The following is a 15,141-nucleotide window of genomic DNA, read 5'->3' as shown; positions in this document are numbered from 1 at the left end:
GAACTCGGCACTGGTGAAACATGGCCCGTTGTTGCTCACAAGGACATCAGTCAGGCCGTGCGTGGCAAACATGGCCCTCAGACTTTCAGTGGTGGTAGTGGACGTGCTTGCCGACATTATCTCACATTCAATCCATTTGAAGTACGCATCTACAACCACTAGGAACATTTTACCCAAAAACGGGCCTGCATAGTCGACATAGACCCTGGACCACGGTTTGGAGGGCCAAGGCCATAAACTTAGTGGCGCCTCCCTGGGTGCATTGCTTAACTGCGAGCATGTGTTACATTTGTGCATGCAGGATTCTAAGTCTGCATTGGTACCGGGCCACCACACGTGGGATCTGACTATCGTTTTCATCATTACGATGCCTGAGTGGGTACAGTGGAGGTCACTGATGAAAATGTTCCTGCCCTTCTTGGGGACCACTACCCGATTACCCATAGAAGGCAGTCTGCCTGTATAGACATTTCATCTTTGCGCCACTGGTATGGCTTTATCTCTTCCTGCATTTCCAATGCGACACTGGACCAGCTCCCGTGAAACACACAATTTTTTACTAAGGACAGTAAGGGGTCCTGGCTCGTCCAGGTTCTAATCCATCGGGCTGTAATGGGTGATTGCTCACTTTCGAATGCTTCCATTACCATGATTAAATCTGCGGGCTGTGGCATTTCCACTCCCGTGGTGGGCAATGGCAGCCTACTGAGAGCATCGGCACAGTTTTCTGTGCTTGGCCTGTGGCGGATGGCATAGTTGTATGCGGACAACGTGAGCGCCCATTTCAGGATGCGGGCCGCTGCATTCGTATTTATCCCCTTTCAGAGAAAAGAGATATCTGTGGCTTATGGGCAGTTTCCAATTCAAATTTGAGCCCAAACAGATATTGATGCATTTTCTTTACCCCATAAACACACGCTAATACTTCTTTTTCAATCATGCTGTAGGCTCTCTCAGCATGATTGACAGACTTCTGGATGCATAAGCAACTGGTTGCAATTTCCCAGATTCATTAGCTTGTTGCAATACACACCCGACACCGTACGACGACCCATCACATGCTAGTACCAAACGCTTACATGGATCATACAACACAAGCAATTTGTTTGAGTATAACAATTTTCTAGCTTTTACAAAGGCATTTTCTTGGCTTTTACACCATACCCATTCGTCTCCTTTACGCAGTAAGGCGTGCAGTGGTTCTAACAGTGTGCTGAGACCCGGTAAGAAGTTACCAAAGTAGTTCAGGAGTCCTGGAAACGATGGCAGCTCCGTCATATTCTGTAGCCTCAGTGCGTTCTCGATTGCCTCCGTCTTCGAATCAGTGGGCCTGATGCCATCCGCCGCGATTCTTCTCCCCAGGAATTCCACTTCAGGTGCCAAGAAAACGCACTTCAAGCATTTTAACCTGAGCCCCACGCGAATGAATCGACTAAGAACCTCCTCCAGGTTTTGCAGATGCTCGACTGTGTCCCGACCTTTAACCAAGATGTCGTCCTGGAAGACCACCGTGCACGGGACCGACTTCAGTAAGCTTTCCATGTTTTTTTGGAATATCGCCACGGCTGATCGTATCCCAAACAGGCATCTGTTGTAAATGAAGAAGGCTTTGTGCGTGTTACATAGAAACATAGAAAATAGGTGCAGGAGTAGGCCATTCGGCCCTTCTAGACTGCACCGCCATTCAATGAGTTCATGGCTGAACATTCAACTTCAGTACCCCATTCCTGCTTTCTCACCATACCCCTTGATCCCCCTAGTAGTAAGGACCTCATCTAACTCCTTTTTGAACATATTTAGTGAATTGGCCTCAACAACTTTCTGTGGTAGAGAATTCCACAGGTTCACCACTCTCTGGGTGAAGAAGTTCCTCCGCATCTCGGTCCTAAATGGCTTACCCCTTATCCTTAGACTGTGACCTCTGGTTCTGGACTTCCCCAACATTGGGAACATTCTTGCTGCATCTAACCTGTCTAACCCCGTCAGAATTTTAAATGTTTCTATGAGGTCCCCTCTCATTCTTCTGAACTCCAGTGAATACAAGCCCAGTTGATCCAGTCTTTCTTGATAGGTCAGTCCCGCCATCCCGGGAATCAGTCTGGTGAACCTTCACTGCACTCCCTCAATAGCAAGAATGTCCTTCCTCAGGTTAGGAGAACAAAACTGTACACAATACTCCAGGTGTGGCCTCACCAATGCCCTGTACAACTGTAGCAACACCTCCCTGCCCCTGTACTCAAATCCCCTTGCTATGAAGGCCAACATGCCATTTGCTTTCTTAACCGCCTGCTGCACCTACATGCCAACCTTCAATGACTGATGTACCATGACACCCAGGTCTCTTTGCACCTCCCCTTTTCCTAATCTGTCACCATTCAGATAATAGTCTGTCTCTCTGTTTTGACCACCAAAGTGGATAACCTCACATTTATCCACATTATACTTCATCTGCCATGCATTTGCCCACTCACCTAACCTATCCAAGTCGCTCTGCAGCCTCACAGCATCCTCCTCGCAGCTCACACTGCCACCCAACTTAGTGTCATCCGCAAATTTGGAGATACTACATTTAATCCCCTCATCTAAATCATTAATGTACAGTGTAAACAGCTGGGGCCCCAGCACAGAACCTTGCGGTACCCCACTAGTCACTGCCTGCCATTCTGAAAAGTACCCATTTACTCCTACTCTTTGCTTCCTGTCTGACAACCAGTTCTCAATCCATGTCAGCACACTACCCCCAATCCCATGTGCTCTAACTTTGCACATCAATCTCTTGTGTGGGACCTTGTCGAACGCCTTCTGAAAGTCCAAATATACCACATCAACTGGTTCTCCCTTGTCCACTCTACTGGAAACATCCTCAAAAAATTCCAGAAGATTTGTCAAGCATGATTTCCCTTTCACAAATCCATGCTGACTTGGACCTATCATGTCACCTCTTTCCAAATGCACTGCTATGACATCCTTAATAATTGATTCCATCATTTTACCCACTACCGATGTCAGGCTGACCGGTCTATAATTCCCTGTTTTCTCTCTCCCTCCTTTTTTAAAAAGTGGGGTTACATTGGCTACCCTCCACTCTATAGGAACTGATCCAGAGTCAATGGAATGTTGGAAAATGACTGTCAATGCAGGTGTTGATGCAGATGAGGCCCTTCAATGATTCCTCCAGCTCCTGCATCATGTAGACCGAGGTCAAGTCCAGCTTCATGAACGTCTTTCCGCCCGTCAGCGTCGAAAAAAGGTCGTCTGCCTTTGGTAGCGGGTATTGATCCTGCAGGGAGAAACTTTTGATAGTTGCTTTGTAATTGCCACAGATTCTAACGGTGCCGTCTCCCTTGAGGACTGGAACAATCGGACTGGCCCACTCGTTGAATTCGATCGGTGAAATGATGCCCTCTCATTGCAGCTGGTCCAGCTTGATCTCCACCCTCTCTCTCATCATGTACGGTACTGCTCTCACCTTGTGATGGATGGCTCGCGCCCCCGGAATTAGGTGGATCTGCACTTTTGCTCCTTGGAACTTCCCGATGCCTGGTTCGAACAGCGAGGGGAACTTGTTTAAAACTTGGGCACACGAAGTGTCGTCAACGGACGAGAGCGCTCGGACGTCGTCCATGTTCCAGCGTATCTTTCCCAGTCAGCTCCTGCCGAGCAGCGTGGGACCATTGCCTGGTACCACCCAGAGTGGTAGCTTGTGCACTGCTCCATCGTAGGAGACCTTTACAGTAGCACTGCTGATTACGGGAGTCAGTTCCTTTGTGTAAGTTCTCAGTTTAGTGCGAATGGGAGTCAGGACTGGCCTTGAGGCCTTGCTGCACCAGAATTTATCGAAAATCTTTTTGCTCATAATGGACTGGCTCGCGCCCATGTCCAGCTCCATTGACACCAGGAGTCCATTTAATTCAACCTTCAGCATTATCGGGGGACACTTTGTGGTAAATGTGTGCACCCTATATACCTCTGCCTCCTCGGTCTGAGGCTCTGCTTTGTTGTGATCCGCCATGGATCTGTCCTCCTCTGCAACATGGGGGTTTGCAGGATTAGCAGGGTTTGCAGCTCGCCTGCACATACATTGAAGGTGTCCCATTGTTCCACAACCCTTGCAAATGTACCCTTTGAAGCGGCATGAATGGAAACGATGATCACCTCTGCAGCGCCAACAAGGTGTTAATGGCCTTTCATTCATCACCCTTGATGGTGGACTCTGAGACATCTGCGGACGTGCGGCTGCAGGCATGTGGGGCCTGCACTGTACGTTGCGATTTGAAAACAACATCACTTTGTTCACAGTACTTGTAGCAGCACTCGCGTGCTGAGAGAGTTGCTTAATATTGTCACTGGTGGCAATGAACACCTGGGCTAACGCTATGGCTTTTCTCAAGGTTGGGGTCTCTACATTCAAAAGTTTGCGAAGTATCACTTCATGGCCAATGCCAAGTACAAAGAAGTCCCTGAGCATGTGCTCCAAATGTCCTTCAAATTCGCAATGTCCTGCAAGGCGTCTCAGCTCGGCGATATTGCTCGCCTTCAAACCTTTTGTACCTCGCCATCAGAATGCTTTCCTTCGGGTTCAGATACTCCCGGACCAGTGTGCACAAATCATTGTACGATTTCTCTGTGGGTTTCGCTGGAGCGAGCAGATTTTTCATGAGGCCACACGTTGGCGCCCCGCAGACAGTGAGGTGAATCGCCTTTTGTTTGGCAGCGTTCGCTTCTCCTGGCTGAAATTGGACCTGGGCGATAAAATATGTGAAAGCAAATCGGGAGCCATTTTATACCATGTCCAATTTTCTTTTTCACTGACTTCAGTGGCAAATTGCAGTGTAATGCATAGACTGCAGTGTGTCACAAATAGGGTAACACACAGACTGCCATGTGTTATATGCAGTGATGTATTGAAAGGTTTAACTAACATCACCAACTTGGAGAGTGAAGCTTGACTTATTTATTTACATCATCTGAAACCTGAAATGTGCAATTTTGTTGAAATGCACTCAGAATATGTATAATAAATGCAAGCTTAACCATTACTTACCAGTGTTTATGTTTTCTTGTTGATGGTAGCAATATATGGTAGGTTCCTGTGATCAAATCATGTAACTTACCACAAGGTTTTTCACGAGACTTAAACATTGGGAATTAATAACAATACTTTATTCTGAGGTGATTCTTTTAAAGTTTTTAACTGGTTCCCCAGCCTGATGTGTTCTCTGCATAATTAGTCTGTAGTGGCTGCCTCTCTGCACGCTTTCAGTACTCACCCGAGGCCATTGCTTGTAATACATATAACTGATTTATAACCCTACAGTTTACATGATGGTGTTGCCAGGAGTTTTTCACTGCAGATTACCAAAGACTGCCATTGCTTATGCATAAGGCAGTAACACATTGAGAATTTGAGAAGATGTTGTGAAGAGTGAAACAATTTATCATCATCACATTGGAACCTGAGATGAATCAACTGTTTGGAACACACTCCAGACTAAAGTATTAATCGTTATAAGTTTTATAGACAATGGTGGACAGTGCTGGATGACGATATCAAGTTATATGATTAGACAAGTATTAATATCGGGATTTATTTTACTGACTATTAAAGGGGAATCTCATAGTTTGCCTAAATTATAGTCCAGTTTTAAAATATACTGTGTTAAATCCACGTCAGCTTCTACAGCTACCTTAAACCTGCTTAGTATTCATTCATATTACTATGGCCTATTTTTTTTGCAGTCAGTTGTTTCTGATGAAGCTGAGACTCTATATAATTTTGTATTTGAGAGCATGGGAATTGCATGATATAGATAGGCAACTTGTTGAGTGTTTGTATCAGAGGGACAGGTTGCTATAGGAATTTATAACTGGTTATGGGCTGTTTGTAGTTTTCATTATTTTCACAAGGGTTCTGGGAGTAGGGGAAGATAAGGTAGAAGGTATTAACAGTTAATTAATCAACAACAACAACTTGTATTTGTATAGTGCCTTTAACATAGTAAAATGTCCCAAAGCGCTTTACAAACAAAATTTGACACCAAGCCACATAAGGCGATATTAGGGCAGATGACCAAAAGCTTGGTCAAAGAGGTAGGTTTTAAGAAGCATCTTAAAGAAGGAAAAAGAGGTGGAAAAGCAGAGATTTTTAGGGAAGGAATTCCAGAGCTTAGGGTCTTGGCAGTTGAAAGCACAACCGCCAATGGTGGAACGATTAAAATCGGGGATGCTCAAGAGGTCAGAATTGGAGGAGCGCGGATATCTCGGAGGGTTGTAGGGCTGGGGGAGATTACAGAGATAGGGAGGGGCAAGGCCATGGGGAGATTCGAAAACAAGGATGAGAACTTTAAAATCGAGGTGTTTGTTAACCCGGAGCCAATGTAGGTCAGTGAGCACAGTGGTGATGGGTGAACGGGACTTGGTGCAAGTTAGGACACAGGTCGCAAAGTTTTGGATGACCTGAAGTTTATGGCCAGCCAGGAGTGTGTTGGAATAGTCAAGTCTAAAGGTAACAAAAGAATAGATCTATTAAATAATTAACTGTGAACTAATCTATTAATTAACTGTCTGCTCATCTATTAACAGTTAAGGTATATATATTTTTACAAAAAAGAAACATTGTTTGCTGGTTTTCACATGGATATAGGAGATTTATATATTCTCAACGTGACATTTACAGGAGAGCATATTGACAGCATTATTATATATTTTTGTACAATGTGTCAAGATTGGGGTGAGCACGGGGCAGTGATTGGTGTCATAGCCAGAGACAGGAGCACAGGGCTATCCTACCTTTTCTGGGGTTGTTTTTGAGTTGGGTTACAACTGGGGAGTGATGGTTATGTGCTCTCATTGTACAAATGTGCATGATCACTATCCTCAGTCTTTTCTGATTGGAAAGTATTTACCTCTGACTGAATGATGTTTATTGTATGTACAGCACTGAGGTTTGTATTTATACTGGAAGCAAACATCATTTAACAAAGGGAAAGTGTATTTTGATGTTGGAACAAATCATTGTATGGTCCAAGTATGATATTTGATACTGATTTTTGCAAAGTGTTGAGCATTAGCACAGAGAACTTGTGGGAGGAGACTGGTTGACAAAGGATGGTGTGGGGAGAATATGGGAATGTATGGCAATCTAGTTCTCCTGCAGAGGGCCATAATAGGAAATAAAGCCTGTCTTAACTGGCAGCGAATAGTACTTAAAGTTTTTTTTAAACTTAAATTGAAATAAAAAAACTTTTAAGTAAAACAATTCCGTCTCTTCAGAATATAGGTCTATTTTAAAATAGCTATTTAATTGAGGTGTATAAAATTATGAGGGGCTTAGATAGAGTGGATAGGAAGGACCTGTTTCCCATGGCAGAGGGGTCAACAACCAGGGGGCATTGCTGTAAAGTAATTGGTAGGAAGTTTAGAGGCGATTTAAGGGGAAATTTCTTCACCCAGAGAATGGTGGGGGTCTGGAACTCACTGCCTGAAAGGGTGGTAGAGGCAGAAACCCTCATCATATTTAAAAAGCAATTGGATGTGCACTTGAAGTGCCGTAACCTACAGAGCTACGGACCTAGTGCTGGAAGGTGGGATTGGCTGGATAGCTCTGTCGGCCAGCACGGACATGATGGACCGAAATGGCCTCCTTCTGTGCTGCAAATTTCTATGATTCTATGCCCCACTCCAACAAATTCTGGGCTAATAGAAACTCCACCTAGTGGCACTGGACAGGAAGTGGGAATTTTCCCTGGTGATTGTTTTTTTGTGTTGATAGGCAATAATTGCACACAGCAGTCCAGAAAACGAATACAACAGAGTGATAAAGGATGTATTATTGAATTGTTGTGCTTCCTTTGATGATTGTCTGTGCATTTCATCATAGCTATTAACAATATATTGTTATTTTTTCACTGCCCATTCTCTTTCCAAACAATAAAGTGTATCTAATCCAAAATGTATCTATTTGTATTGGCTAAATTACCTATGCTATAGTCATTTGATGCCAATGACTTTTATATCATCTTGTTAATGCAGCCACAGACATTACAGTGGGCACTACAAAGGACGTTACAATACTTTGAGCACCAAGGAATCAGGTCAGTGTGAATAGCACCAATGTTCCTATTAAGCAGGTTTTGCAATAATGCTATATATGCATTTTGGCAAATATACATTTATTACAGGTACAGCAACTGTACTTACTGTGTCATAATTTATATTCAGAAATATTTGGCATAAAAATTTTAATTTAATTTCAATTTGTTGCTGTTGAATGTCCCTATGTTAATTAGTTGCCTTTACCAAGTTGATTTCCATGGAACTAACTTAAAAGCTCAAATGTCGTTCAAATAATTTGCTTGTCTTTCAGAATTTGACAAACTTCACTGGGCACCATACAAATCGTTGCCATTATTTGTATTTAACCAGAATTTTAATTGTACAAACATAATAGAATATCAACTACCTATCTTATTCTCCCCAGGGCCTAAGTACTACAAGTACCTATGAATTCTTAATTTTATTCCAAATGCTATTATTCCAAATTCTATAAGACTTCCAAATCACAATAAATGTTGTTTAAATTAAATCCATTGACTATGGAATTTTCTTATTCTCCTTTTGGTTTGTATTTTTGCCTTCATGCTTTTCTTCCCAGTAGTCTTCTCCACCTGGATGTATTGGAAAATGCTGGTCACAATCTTCCCCAAGCAAGCTGAGGCCTTTCCTCTTAATGTACCCAACTGTATGACAGGCTAGAAACAAATAAAACTCATCCTACTAGTAGCAAGTTCATTTGAATGACAGACAACAGGTCCAGTGAATGTATTAAAGCAAATGTGGATGTGGTAGATTATACCTGTAGTGACAACCAGCATTTTAGATCCATTCATGAGTTGGATCCTTCAAAAAGCTTTGAAAAAAATTGTAAATATGTTAAGCTCCTATTTTAGCCAACTGTATTTCAATATAGTTAAGGGACTAGGGGAGTCCCACTTCTCTGTGTTCGAAGCCATAGAATGATGCTTGATATGGAGAATAAAATGAGGAATGGGACAAAATGAATAAAAATGTAATAAATTAGAAACTATAAAAAGCCATACATTTCATTCTGCTCTTTTTTTGTCATTGAAATTGTTATTCTCTACTCACCAGATCTCACTGCTTCCTCAGTGCCAAGACAGTGTCACTGAGCTATCCATTGAGTTAAGAATTTGTGAAATTCCCTTTCGAAAACTTTGACAGGGTTACCATTCACTCCATTCCATTGCATAGTTTATTGCCATCAGACACCATTGTCTGATAGTGACCACACTTAGGGAATAGCAACCACACAGTGGTCAAGTTAGACATGATGTGGGATTCAGAAATACTGAGGACCAAGGGCCAGGTATATAATTTTAAATGAGCTAACTTCAAAGAAGTGAGGATGACAGTTTATGCAAATTGACTGGTGGGATTTATTCAATAGCACTTCAGTAGAGGACAAGTGAAACACATTTAAAGGGATAATAAATACCTCAGACCAGGAAGCATAGACTAAATAAGTGTAGCCTTAAATAGATGAATAAAGCAACAGAAGCAAAATAAGGAGGAAGAACATCCTTATAAATCCTATAGATAGAAAGGTTGAGGGACTCGATGAAATGAATATAGGAACTTGCAGAAACATTTAAAAATAGTGGTCTGAATGATTACTTCCTCCACGTATTAACAAGAAACGACACAAGCAATATGCCCTCCCTGAGTAGCGATAACCTAATTAGGATTAATGACTTTTATATAAATAAGATAGAAGACCTAAACAACTAAGAGAGCTCAAAACAAACAACTGCTCAGGTAAAAATGGTGTTTAATGCACAGTACTAATACAAACAAGGGAGAAGAGTTGTTAACAGTGATTATGAGATTCAATGAACATAGGAGCAGAGTTTGGGGCCCAGAAGAGGCGAGGGCCCAGGGGCTGCACAGGCCAGCCCACACTGCGATATGTGCGCGCACTAGGTCCATGCAGCAGAGCAGGTCTCCAGTCGTCTTGGTTAATCCTTGCTACTGGACCAAGACCTAGCTCTGTCAAGCCCGTGTGGTGGCTAGTGTGCAACGGTCACCATATGTTAAAAAAATCCACGCACAGGCATCTTCCACCCTTCCAGATTTAGTTCGGGACCTGGAGTTTTAGGTCCTTCATTGAAACATCTGTGAAATTTTTGATGTGGAAGCAAGTCATCCTCGATTCGAGGGACTGCCTATGATGATGATGACGAGTAGATTGGAAACCAGCTAATATGGTGTTCATTTTCACAAAGGGGATAAAGCAAAATCAGATAACTACAAACCCATTAGTATTGTTGACTGTTATTCTATTGAATCCTGTGTAAAATAAAGGCCTTGGATTATCAGGAGAAAACTCGAGGATTATCTGTACAATAATAACCTAGTAGAGGAAGATACTGTCTACTCAAAGTTAAATTTTTGTGGACTGTATAAAGCTCTACAACGTGGTAAACAATGACTTTCAAAAAGCATTCAACAAAGTTCCACACTAGTTGAGCTCAATGCTGCGGGCATTCAGGGAATATCTTAGAAATGGATAAGAAATTGGCTGAAGGGTAGAAAACATTTAAAGGAGTTATGTTAAAGTGGATGAAGTGTAAAGTGGAGTGCCGAGGGATCAGTGTTGGAACCCCTGTGTTTCCCAGTTGTATCAACAACTTTGATTCAGAAGCAGATTGGTCAAATTTACAATTAATGACAATCAGTGGCAGTGTGACATTTATCACTAACCTATAGTTTGTTTTCTCCTCCTACTCCTCTGGTACTTCTCCTCCTTAGAGCACCTCACCCTGATCTACTGATCTCACCTCTCCGTTAACATCCTCATTATCTACTGGCCCCCAAAGTCCCATCATGAGTGTCTCACCGAGATAACGTCTTTCCTCCCTCACTATCTGCACTAAGTGACTCCTCATCCTCATTTCAGTCTCCATCTTAACTTACCGTGCTCTCTCTCCTCCGATTTTCCTGCCCTCCAGTCTTCCTTTAACCTCTCCCTCCATATAAACTCTCCTACCCATATTCATGGCCATCCTCAACCTCATTATCTCCCATAGCCTCTCTACTCCCATGGAGTTGATCATTGACATGACCATCTCCAACCATTTCCTTGTATCCCTCACCACCCACATCTCACTGCTCATTCCAATCCCACTTCCTTCTAGGTCTGCCTGGAAAAAAATACTGTTGCTCAAGTTGCTTACAATTTAACTTTGAAACTTGCAGAAACATTTTAATCATTTTGATTATAACTCTATGTGATGCCTTGAGACATTTTTTTATGTTAAAGGCAATGTATAAATTCAAGTTGTTGTTGTTGAAGATGAGCAACATGCATGAATGGCGTCAAGTTAGCTAACTATGAAATTGAAAGCAATCTACTGGTCTTGGTAAACTTAACACTCAACGGCCGCGATTTCGCCAATGGGTGCGAGTTGGGTGCGGATGGCATTGGTGGCCTGTGGGGAACACGCTCCCAGTTGCAGCCCGCCCTCTAACAGCAATCTTTCAATGACTGGTCTTCTTAAGCCCGACCTGCGGGGTTCCCGGCCAATTAACAGGAAGCTGGTCTGATGACATCATCTGAAGATGTGTCATCAGTCGGTTTTCTCAAAGGAACCATGGCCAACTTTTATTGACAGTTCTTCTGTCAGTGTTCTACTGCACTGAGTTGCTGCAAACACTGACAAATACTGCACAGCGTTGCATGGCTGCACCCAGGCTCTCACACAACTCCCTCCAGATGATTATGGAGGGATTCACAGCATGCAGGGAGATCCTCTTCCCTTTCAATGGACGGAAGAGACCTCCCCAGGACACCAACGCAGCCTGGTTGCTCATTGCTCAGGAGGGCACAAGCAGGGATGTCGTCAGGAGGAACTAGCTGCAGTGGCGCAAACCTTTCAATGATCTCAGTAGATCATGAAACTTTACTACAAAGCCACACTCAACCTCATCCTGCTGTGCCACTCATCACATTCCCATCACTCTGCCTTCTCTACCCTACTGCTGCACATCCTTACTCGCACCAACTTACCTTGCACCTCCACCCTTCCCTCTCTCTCTATCTACGTTATCACTTCCCCATCTCACTAGCCACACCTCATCCTGTTCCAATCATACCAACTAACAACACGCAAGGGTAGGCACTTGGGTTTTAGCCAATGTTCATGTAGAGTTTCTGCTAATGTGTTGTCAAACGTTTAATTCTTTATGTTGAACACTTTGTTTTCTTGGACAGATTTTTGTGCACCTTTGGAAGTGGTTTAGTGAGTTGTAGTGAACGGTCAAACAATGGCCATGAGTGTGAAAGGAATGGCTTGGGCATTGCAGGGATGCTTTATGGTGATGGTGCGGGGTGGTGCCAATCTAGGACATCATGTGGCAGCCAGGGTGCACAGCGTCAAGTAAAGTAAATGTAGCCCTGGTGAGGCCATCCATGGCCTCCCGGGCAACAACATGGTCGGGTGCTAATGCCCCATGTCCTGTGCAGCATCAGGTGATTGCGGAGAAGGTTGGTGTTGTTGTTGGTGATACTGCTGTGTTTAGTGATGTTGGTGTTGGGGTTGATCGTGGTGGGATTCTGAGGAGCGAGGTGAAATTTTCTCAAAAGCACCGATTATGCTGGAGTAGATGACAGGTGAGGCTGAAATGGCAGAAGTGATCTGTCAATGGTGACAGTGAATAGAGAGTTTACTGCAAACACTTCCAACCTGCATACAGCTCAGAAGTTTCTTCCAAATCCTGAAGGCTTCAGCTTATCACATTTAAAAGTGAACAGCTGTGAAATGGTAGCTTTTATACCACTTCTGCAGTTGTCAATTGGCCAAAGCAATAGAGAGCCACAGAGAACCCGACTCCATTTACCTGGCGTGTTCTCGGAGGGACTGAAAACCCGACAAAAAGGTGGTAGAATTGTAAGTGCTTGCTTTTAACCCTCTTAAGTAGCATTCCTTTTAACAACCTTCATTTACTGGCCCACCGCTTGCTGTCGGATTTGTGATCCACACGCAGACCTAACAGCTGAGAAACTCACATGGAGGTGGGTTTATAGCGGGATCCTGACCTGCTGTCAATCGAAGCCATTTTGACAGCGGGCCGGCCTCCAAACCCGCAGGGCTGGGAAGATTCCGGCCAACGTGTCCGATCACCACAGAACGGTCATCAACAAAACAAATAGATTGCTGAACTATATAGCCAAAACAGTAGAATATAAGCCAGAGGACGTCATGATTAAACTGTACAGTGCTCTGGTCAGGCCATACATTAGGTATGGTGTCCATTTTTGGCCACCAAGTTACAAAGTAGATATTCAAGACTGGAGACAGTTCAAAGAAGAGCCAGAGTATAATCCCTACTGTTAGAAGTGTGAGTTATGTGGAAAGAATGGAGAAAATTGGACTTTTCAGATTCAAAAGGAGGAAACGAAAAGGCGATCTTAGTACAAATAAATGAAAAAGTGAATGATGTGAAAAAGGTAAATTGGAATATTACTTCAAACTAAATTGTAGGAGTAGGACAAGGGGACACAGGTTCAAATAAAAGGCAGCTAGGACTGATATTTGGAAGTTCTTCAAACAGAGTGACAGATATATGCAATGAACTTCTAAGCACAGTACTCGAGGCGACAATCATAAAATCATAGGAACATAAGAAATGGCAGGACTGGAAAACATCATTTTGTGCTCCATCTGGCTGGCCCCAGAGTTAAGAAACAGAATACAACACTCACTACCATATATCACTGTATTGATTTTTCATCAAGCTCCTTCTTACAATTACTGATGTTAGCAGCTTTGACGCCTTGTCGGGTTGCCATCCCTCCAGGATTATCCTGGTGTCTCCAGAAATTAAATATTAATCGCAGCAAGCAACCCGGGAGAAAAATCATAGGGGCATTAAAAAAGACTATGGGCTAAAAATTCAATTGCATAGAGCCCGTTGTTTGAGCGCTACAGGTGCCATTTTGGGTTGAAAATGGCGCACCACAACCCAACTAAACGTGGGCAGCATGCGTACAATGTGAGCCATGCTACCACATGGAATCTGGTGGAGCAGACCATTCGCATCCTTAAACAACACTTCCGCTGCCTGGACCGCTGTGGTGGAGCCCTGCAGGACTCACCAGAACACATCTCAAGATTTGTTGAGGAGGAAGCGGAAGAGGAGGAGGAGGAGGAGGAGGAAGCAGAAAAGGAGCAAGTGGAAGGGAGGAAGCAACCCAGACAGCCCCTTTCTGCCTGGGCTGTCCATAATCAACTTATCCAACTGAGGTATGAGTGAAGGCAACCCCAATTCCTCAATCAACAATAGTCCCACACCTTGCCTTCACTCTGTTACTGACCACCATATTGTCCTCTTGGCCACTATGCTGAAATAAAAGCCACCACAAAAGAAACATTCCAATCCAATTTTATCCATCAATCCATCCAATAAAACCTAACAAAATCAACTAATCACACTTGTGCATTCTCTTAGCACCTGCTTTCAGTATGCCTTTGCCTGTCCTGGTGCTCCGACAAACTGCTATCCCAGTGACTGCAGCATGGCTGGTGGAAGGCTGCTGACTTTCAGTGGAGGAGACTGAAAATGGCCTTGCAGGATGACCTCAAGCACCCCTGGGCCAAGAGGGCCCAGCTGCGAACTGCACCAACTTGGCATGGGCTGACTGGCTAACAGACAACGGCAAGGGTACTGGCGGAGTGGCAGTGGTGGGAGGATGAATGCTGTCATCCTGAGAGAGGACAGCAGGGGTTCATGCTCCACAGACCCACTGCCACTCCCCTGGGGCATTGCCATTTGTTGGAGGACAGATTGCTGAATGCTGTGGCACCCTGCAAGCCCCTTTCCACACTAATAAATTCAGCCATAATGGTGGTAGCAAGCTGAGCTTGCATGACTTCTGTCTGGGCTTCCACTGCAGCACTCAGATGTAGGGTGGTTTGTGCTTGTGCTGTAATGGAAGCTGAAACATCAGCCATCAGACGCTGCATGATGGTTGGGTCCACCAGCTTACTAATGGATCTGCCCACTCTTTCCATGCTGGAAATGATGGGCTCCAAGCTCTGTGGAAAGCGCTGTGCAAGGTTGGTG

The 15,141-nt window shown here is 43.8% G+C and overlaps 1 protein-coding gene across 1 annotated transcript in view; it reads left to right on the top strand.

Annotated features, from left to right (window-relative positions):
* gucy1a2 (guanylate cyclase 1, soluble, alpha 2) overlaps window positions 1-15,141 on the top strand; it is a 308,256-nt gene that overhangs the window by 32,942 nt on the left and 260,173 nt on the right. The window contains exon 2 of the mRNA XM_070891517.1: window positions 8,032-8,093. Within this exon, the coding sequence (XP_070747618.1) occupies window positions 8,032-8,093 (62 nt within the window). The remainder of the gene's footprint in view (window positions 1-8,031; window positions 8,094-15,141) is intronic.

Source organism: Pristiophorus japonicus, chromosome 10 (assembly GCF_044704955.1).
Source record: "Pristiophorus japonicus isolate sPriJap1 chromosome 10, sPriJap1.hap1, whole genome shotgun sequence".
Classification (NCBI taxonomy): domain Eukaryota; kingdom Metazoa; phylum Chordata; class Chondrichthyes; family Pristiophoridae; genus Pristiophorus; species Pristiophorus japonicus.
The sequence above is the reverse complement of the archived record's forward strand: the minus strand, read 5'-3'. Positions and strand labels throughout refer to the sequence as shown.